The 8811-nt window shown below is 48.2% G+C and overlaps 1 protein-coding gene across 1 annotated transcript; it reads right to left on the bottom strand.

The window, feature by feature from the left end:
- Positions 1–6415: 6415 nt before the first annotated feature.
- LOC135983146 (uncharacterized) lies at positions 6416–8187 on the bottom strand. Its single transcript, XM_065593210.1, has 2 exons — positions 7537–8187; positions 6416–6989 (listed from the first exon to the last, which is right to left on the bottom strand). The coding sequence occupies exons 1-2, from the start codon at positions 8075–8077 to the stop codon at positions 6520–6522; spliced, it is 1011 nt and encodes a 336-aa protein (XP_065449282.1). The 5' UTR covers positions 8078–8187; the 3' UTR covers positions 6416–6519.
- Positions 8188–8811: the final 624 nt, after the last annotated feature.

The following is an 8811-nucleotide window of genomic DNA, read 5'->3' as shown; positions in this document are numbered from 1 at the left end:
TTTAAAAAAAAGGATAATATCAGATCAGGCATATAAAACCCACATTCATAAATGAACATGTTCTTGAGGATGGGGGAGGCACCCTTCTCTCTAAAGCAAAGCAAAGTTCAATACCACTGCCATCTGGCTTCCTCCTGAAGATGATTTTCAGCAGCACACGGGATCTGTGGCCTAACAAGAGCTGGGGAGGAGGTTTTTACCACAAAACTTCATGAGAGGGCACTTTTTCACATGTACCCTCCTCCCAGTGGATGGCTCAGGAGTTTGTGAATGTTATAGAGAAACTTTCACCTTTTTCTAGTTCAAATACACATCAAGTCAGAAATGACTAAATCTAATTACTACCTAAAGATTGTTTTTGATAGCTTATACAAAATGAATTAGGGGATATTAGTCTAATAACCAAGTGGGCAAGCATCCAGAACACTAAAAGCACAACATAAAATAAAACCCTTCCTTGCTGTGCTGCCTAGTAGGCTGGCTACTTCAGAAACTGTTTCTCTCCAGCAGCAGCTGAGAACATCTAAAATACTGAAATATCAGACAGACAGCTTTAACTCTGAGAGCAGAGAGAGGGTTAGAAGCAGATCATTCTCAAAGAGGGGGTCCACAATTCGGATTTGTGCTTCCTGCTTCAGTTCATCAAAGCACACATTTGTTGACTTTCAGATCTTGCTGCAAGGCATATCCTCCTAGGCTTTCCCTGGGTAGTAGTGATAAGCAGGCAGGTGGAGGACATAAGAAGCATTTTGGTTTTGGGTGGATACCTGGGGGCCTGAGAGTTCCAACTACTGGACACCAGTCCTAAGTTATGGTTGTATTTTTGCAATATTAGGTGTGCATGTGTAACCCACACACCTTCTGGGTATGGTGTTCTGTCCCATCTAGTGGCACCAAGACTACCTAGAGAGAGAGTTAAATGAGTCTGCTATACAGCCTTAGCTAACAGTCAGTTGGCTTTTAGCTCATGCGGTAGAGGCTCATGCACTAAGCTCCAGAGATCCCTGGGGTCTCTTGGCGTTACACATGCATACCCACATTTTTTTTAAAAGTAAATAAAATTTGAAAATTCAGACTGTGAATGGTTTTATGGTAGAAACAACAAACAGAAAGGACCAAACCATGAATTTGTACTGACGTAATGCTGAGATAATTATTCTAGATAGTACTATGAAACCAACCAGTTTATTAGATGTGAACAGTAAGTGCCCAGTCCCATTCACACCAAACTCCCACTTATTTACTTCATAGGAGCCCTAGGAGACTGCACACTATTTTCTTGGAGCCAACTCATAGTTTCCCTAAATCAATGGGATTGTTGTCATTGACTTTAGAAGGATTAACATATGGTTTTATATGCATGTGAGTATTCAGTCTGCATTAACAGTCAGGTAATCAACTATATTATGAAATGAAAGATGACTTCTCTGTCCATATCTGAAAATCTATACACTTGTTTATAGTCAAAGTAAAATAAACTTCACTAAAGGCCATTATGCAGTTGGGAAGTTCAGATGTCTTTTTTTAATAGTATGCAGCTAAGTGAATAATTGCATTAAAATGAATCTCAGAAAAGCAGCAGAGAAATGAATAAGTAAAAACTAAAATCCAATCAGGACCGGCTCAAGGCACCAGCTTCTCAAGCAGGTGCTTGAGGCGGCCGCGCCGGAGAGGGGCGGCAGGTCTAGGTATTCGGTGGCAATTCGGCAGACGGCAATTCCGCCTGGGAGTGAAGGACCTCCCGCTGAATTGCCGCCGCAAATCGCGATCACGGCTTTTTGTTTTGTTTTGTTTTGTTTTGTTTTGGCTGCTTGGATACCAAAACCCTGGAGCCGGCTCTGAATCCAATGACCTCAATCCTTAGCAGCTTCTTGACCTTTATTATTACAGCCTTTGGTGTAGGAAAAGACTAAAGAGGGCTAGAAATCACTGAGCTAACATACAAGGGCACAGAAATTTGCCCTTGGTTACTTACAGCGTATAGCCCCTACTACAAGTGAGTATATGAGGAGAATTAGAAAAGATCAGTTTGAGTGCAGCTGCACTAAGAAAGATGAGGTTGAAATGGGAAAAAATAAAAAGAAATTTTAAAATTGCATCACTCAATAGTGTTCATCTTTGCTACTATCAAGGAAAAAGAATATCAGACTACTGGAAAATCTGCTTTTCTCATCAGCCCAGCCACAACAGAGATGTCAACAAGCCACACCACTCAGGTCACAGACTATAACTTCTGGTTACCCAGGCAAGGCTAACGTCCCACAAAGTGACAGCCTGCTGAGCTGTTAGCTGAGACATTTATTAACCAAAAATTAAACTTTTAAGATTTTGCTTCACGTAAAGAAAAGGTTGTAATAGATGCACAAAGGTACCTTGGTGCAACAAGACAGGAGTAAGGCCTCAGGATTTAATTAATTTAAAGAAAGCAAAGCAAAAGATAGGGGCAGATGCTCTCTTTTTGTTTTGTCTCCAACAGGGACTTGAACAACTGAAGCATTTTAAAATGTTACTGAGTGGTGGCCATTCAAAGTTAACATTTGTCAATAATTACCTTGATGTTTTCTAAAATGTTGTAGTTTTCCATTATACTCAGAGTCAAAAATAACTGTGGTAGCTGTGTGGTACTTGTTGGCAAATAAAGACTTTTTAATATTTACCACTGTACCAATGTGTAATTGCCTAAAACTAGATTATGGAAAACTTGGATTAAGTCAGGCTCAGGTCTACCGAAAGCCTAACAAAAAATGTGAAGGCAATAAGCAGGCAAATAAAACACAAATCGGAACAGGGGGAAAGACTGCAAGTCTTCACTTATAAAATTCCGAAACACTAAGTGCAATTTGCTGCATTTTCAAAGATATTTAATTCTATGAAAAAAGTAAGTTGTTACATGATGGTTTTCTGGAATTCTGAATCTGAATTACCATCCATTGTGGTTAATTATTAAGTAATATTTGTTACAGGTTGGTAGTGTTTGCCTAAGGGTATGTCTACACTACGAAATTAGTTCGAATTTATAGAAGCCGGTTTTATTGAAATCGGTTGTATACAGCCGATTGTGTATGTCCACACATAAAATGCTCTAGGTGCTCTAGTCGGCAGACCGCGTCCACAGTACGAGGCTAGCGTCGACTTCCGGAGCATTGCACTATGGGTAGCTATCCCACAGCTATCCCACAGTTCCCGCAGTCTCCGCCACCCCTTGGAATTCTGGGTTGAGATCCCAATGCCCGGATGATGCAAAACAGTGTCGCGGGCGGTTCTGGGTACATGTCGTCAGGCCCCTCCCTCCCCCGTCACAGCAACGGCAGACAATAGATTCGCGCCTTTTTATCTGGGTTACCTGGGTTACCTGTGCAGACAACATGGAGCCCGCTCAGCACAGCTGAGCTCACCGTCACCATATGTCCTCTTGGTGCCGGCAGACGTGGGACTGCATTGCTACACAGCAGCAGCTGCTAACTGCCTTTTGGCGGTAGACGGTGCAGTAGACTGGTAGCCTTCATCGGCGATCTGGGTGCTGGCAGCAGTGGGGCTTGCCTTTTGGCAGTAAATGGTGTATTATGACTGTTAGCCGGTCTATTACAAGTCGGGTCATCGCACGTTAGCAGAGTCTTCCCCGAGCAGCCGATTGTGCAATAGGCCTGAAGACCATCGTCATACACCGCCCCGTATTTGCTGCCAAGCACCCAGAAAGATGCCGAGGGCTATCAGTCACGCTGCACCGTCGTCTTAAGATGTAAAAAAATAGATTTTCTCTGTATTCATTTGCTTCCCCCTCCCTCCGTCAAATCAACGGCCTGCTAAACCCAGGGTTTTCAGTTTAATCTTTGGGGGGGACCAGTCTGTGACAGTTGTTTGTGTCTCTCCCTGATGCACAGCCACCGTTCTTTATTTTAATTCCCTGTGCCTGTACGCCATGTCGTCACTCGGCCCCCCTCCCTCCTTCCCCTAGGCCGTCAGATACTACGTTTGCGCCACAGCTCGAGCCGAGAAGCGGTTCGCGCCTTTTCTTTGAATTCTGGGTTGAGATCCCAATGCCCGGATGATGCAAAACAGTGTCGTGGGCGGTTCTGGGTACATGTCGTCAGGCCCCTCCCCCCTCGTCACAGCAACGGCAGACAATAGATTCGCGCCTATTTACCTGGGTTACCTGTGCAGACAACATACCACGGCAAGCATGGAGCCCGCTCAGCTCAGCTGAGCTCACCGTCACCATATGTCCTCTGGGTGCCGGCAGACGTGGGACTGCATTGCTACACAGCAGCAGCTGCTAACTGCCTTTTGGCGGTAGACAGTGTAGCATGAGTGATAGCCGTGGGGCTGGCAGCCGTAGTGCTGCATTGCACCAGCCCCTTCCAGGCGATGGTATATTATGACTGGTACCCATTGTCGTCATACTGGTATGGCTGTCAATCATGGCCACCTGGGCAGACATGCTACTGTTTTGATGATGACGGTTACCAGTCATAATATACTATTTTCTGCCAATTGCCCAGTATTGTCTGCTAAGCACCCAGAAGAGGCCGAGGGCGATGCTGGGTGCTGGCGGACGTGGGGCTGGCAGACGTGGGGCTGCATTGCTACACAGCAGCAGCCCCTTGCCTTTTGGCAGATGATGGTATTTTATGATTGGTAACCATCATCGTCGTATTGGTATGGCTGTCACTCATGCTGCAGCGTCGGCTGCCACCTTAAGATGTAAAAAATAGATTTGTTCTGTGTTCATTTGCTTCCCCTTCCTCCGTGAAATCAACGGCCTGCTAAGCCCAGGGTTTCCAGTTTAATCTTTGGGGGCACCATTCTGTGTGACAGTTGTTTGTGTTTCTCCCTGTTCCTGTACCTGTACGCCATGTCGTCACTCGGCCCTCCCTCCCTCCCTCCCGCCCTCCTTCTCCTGGTCCATCAGATACTACTTTCGCGCCTTTTTTCTGACCAGGCGCCATAGCTAGCACTGGGATCATGGAGCCCGCTCAGATCACCGCGGCAATTATGAGCACTATGAACACCACGCGCATTGTCCTGGAGTATATGCAGAGCCAGAACATGCCAAGGCGAAACCCGGACCAGGCGAGGAGGCGATTGCAGCGCGGCGACGAGAGTGATGAGGAAATTGACATGGCCATAGACCTCTCACAAGGCACAGGCCCCAGCAATGTGGAAATCATGGTGTTACTGGGGCAGGTTGATACCGTGGAACGCCGATTCTGGGCCCGGGAAACAAGCACAGACTGGTGGGACCGCATCGTGCTGCAGGTATGGGACGATTCCCAGTGGCTGCGAAACTTTCGCATGCGTAAGGGCACTTTCATGGAACTTTGTGACTTGCTTTCCCCTGCCCTGAAACGCCAGAATACCAAGATGAGAGCAGCCCTCACAGTTGAGAAGCGTGTGGCGATAGCCCTGTGGAAGCTTGCAACGCCAGACAGCTACCGGTCAGTCGGGAATCAATTTGGAGTGGGCAAATCTACTGTGGGGGCTGCTGTGATCCAATTTGCCAGGGCAATGAAAGACCTGGTGATAGCAAGGGTAGTGACTCTGGGCAACGTGCAGTCAATAGTGGATGGTTTTGCTGAAATGGGATTCCCAAACTGTGGCGGGGCCATAGACGGAACCCATATCCCTATCTTGTCACCGGAGCACCAAGCCACCGACTACGTAAACCGCAAGGGGTACTTTTCAATGCTGCTGCAAGCCCTGGTGGATCACAAGGGACGTTTCACCAACATCAACGTGGGATGGCCGGGAAAGGTACATGATGCTCGCGTCTTCAGGAACTCTGCTCTGTTTCGAAAGCTGGAGGAAGGGACTTTCTTCCCGGACCAGAAAGTGACCATTGGGGATGTTGAAATGCCTATCGTGATCCTTGGGGACCCAGCCTACCCCTTAATGCCATGGCTCATGAAGCCGTACACAGGCAGCCTGGACAGGAGTCAGGACCTGTTCAACTACAGGCTGAGCAAGTGCCGAATGGTGGTGGAATGTGCATTTGGACGTTTAAAAGCGCGCTGGCGCAGTTTACTGACTCGCTCAGACCTCAGCGAAAAGAATATCCCCATTGTTATTGCTGCTTGCTGTGCGCTCCACAATATCTGTGAGAGTAAGGGGGAGACCTTTATGGCGGGGTGGGAGGTTGAGGCAACTCGCCTGGCCGCTGATTACGCGCAGCCAGACACCAGGGCGGTTAGAGGAGCACAGCAGGGCGCGGTGCGCATCAGAGAAGCTTTGAAAACGAGTTTTGTGACTGGCCAGGCTACTGTGTGAAACTTCTGTTTGTTTCTCCTTGATGAACCCTCCAACCCCCCCCCCCCCCCGACCCGGTTCACTCTACTTCCCTGTAAACCAACCACACCACCCCACCCTCCCCTCCCCTCCCGCTTGCAGAGGCAATAAAGTCATTGTTTTTTCACATTCATGCATTCTTTATTAGTTCCTTACAGAGGTAGGGGGATAATTGCCAAGGTAGCTGGGATGGGTGGGGGAGGAGGGATGGAAAAGGACATACTGCATTTTAAAACTTTAACTCTTATTGAAGCCCAGCCTTCTGATGCTTGGGCGATCATCTGGGGTGGAGTGACTGGGTGGACGGAGGCCCCCCCACCGTGTTCTTGGGCGTCTGGGTGAGGAGGCTATGGAACTTGGGGAGGAGGGCTGTTGGTTACACAGGGGCTGTAGCGGCGGTCTCTGCTCCTGCTGCCTTTCCTGCAACTCAACCATACGCTCGAGCATATCACTTTGATGCTCCAGCAGACGGAGCATTGCCTCTTGCCGTCTGTCTGCAAGCTGACGCCACCTATCGTCTTCAGCCCGCCACCTCTCCTCTCGTTCATGTTGGGCTTTTCTCATCTCCGACATTGACTGCCTCCACGCATTCTGCTGTGCTCTATCAGCGTGGGAGGACATCTGCAGCTCCGTGAACATCTCGTCCCTCGTCTTACGTTTTCTCTTTCTAATGTTCACGAGCCTCTGCGAAGGAGAAACATTTGCAGCTGGTGGAGGAGAAGGGAGAGGTGGTTAAAAAAGACACATTTTTGGGAACAATGGGTACACTCTTTCATTACAAGGTCGCATATTTCGGCTTGCAGGCAGCCATCGTAGGCCACAGTGTTTTGGCTATTTTAACCTTCTTAGCATGCGGGAAAGGTTGCAAACAGCAGTGCATTTCCCATAGCAAGGATGAATTGGGTTGTCCATTTAAAATGGGGTTTCAATGTAAAAGGAGGGGGCTGCGGTTTCCCGGTTAACATGCGGCACAAACACAAGTAAAGCCCCCCCCCCACACACACACACACGATTCTCTGGGATGATCACTTCACCCCTCCCCCCCACCGCGTGGTTAACAGCGGGGAACATTTCTGGTCAGAATAGCAGGAACGGGCGCCTCTGAATGTCCCCCTTAATAAAATCACCCCATTTCAACCAGGAGAGCTTTCTGGAGATGTCCCTGGAGGATTTCCGCTCCATCCCCATACACGTTAACAGACTTGCTTGCTTTTTTTTTGTAATGTTTACAAATATTTACAAAGTTACACTCACCAGAGGTCTCCTGTGTGCCCTGAGGGTCTTGGGTGAGTTCGGGGGTTACTGGTTCCAGGTCCAGGGTCACAAACATATCCTGGCTGTTGGGGAAAACGGTTTCTCCGCTTCCTTGCTGCTGTGAGCTACCTACAGTACCTCCATCGTCATCTTCCTCGTTCCCCGAACCGTCTTCCCTGTGTGTTTCTCCAGTGAGAGAGTCATAGCACACGGTTGGGGTAGTGGTGGCTGCACCCCCTAGGATCGCATGCAGCTCCGCGTAGTAGCGGCAAGTTTGCGGCTCTGCTCCGGACCTTCCGTTTGCTTCTCTGGCTTTGTGGTAGGCTTGCCGTAGCTCCTTAATTTTCACGCGGCACTGCTGTGTGTCCCTGTTATGGCCTCGGTCCTTCATGGCCTTGGAGATCTTTTCTAATACTTTTCCATTTCTTTTACTGCTACGGAGTTCAGCTATCACTGCTTCATCTCCCCATATGGCGAGCAGATCTCGTACCTCCCGTTCGGTCCATGCTGGAGCTCTTTTGCGATCCTGGGAGGACTCCATGACGGTTACCTGTGCTGATGAGCTCTGCGTGGTCACCTGTGCTCTCCACGCTGGGCAAACAGGAAATGAAATTCAAACCTTCGCGGGTCTTTTCCTGTCTACCTGGTCAGTGCATCTGAGTTGAGAGCGCTGTCCAGAGCGGTCACAATGAAGCACTGTGGGATAGCTCCCGGAGGCCAATAACATCGAATTCCGTCCACACTACCCCAATTCCGACCCGCAAAGGCCGGTTTTATCGCTAATCCCCTCGTCGGAGGTGGTGTAAAGAAACCGGTTTAAAGGGCCCTTTAAGTCGAAAGAAAGGGCCTCGTTGTGTGGACGTGTCCAGGCTTAATTCGGTTTAACGCTGCTAAAGTCGACCTAAACCCGTAGTGTAGACCAGGCCTAAAAGCCCCACCCTATGTGTAGGTAATAATCCTGTTAGAAAATGTAGTACAGGATTTTGACTGCTGGAGGTATCTTATTATTTCACCCAAATATACAAGAAGAAATAAGGCCATTCTAGAGAGACAGAGGACCTAGAGTGCAGGCTGAGAAGGCTTTGGGGGGGGACTCTGGGACCAGCCAAACCTGGAGAGAAGACTTAGGCTGGATTTGATGTTTCATTTTGAATTCCTTTTTGTGAATAAAGCCAATCCCCAGGTAAGAGATAATTTTTGACCCACTACAACTTGTATGGACTCTGTTTGGAAGCAGGTTGAAGAAGCCACTTGTACAATGGTAGGTATCCCTCA

This window comes from Chrysemys picta, chromosome 4 (genome assembly GCF_011386835.1).
Source record: "Chrysemys picta bellii isolate R12L10 chromosome 4, ASM1138683v2, whole genome shotgun sequence".
In the NCBI taxonomy this organism is placed as follows: domain Eukaryota; kingdom Metazoa; phylum Chordata; order Testudines; family Emydidae; genus Chrysemys; species Chrysemys picta.
The sequence above is the reverse complement of the archived record's forward strand: the minus strand, read 5'-3'. Positions and strand labels throughout refer to the sequence as shown.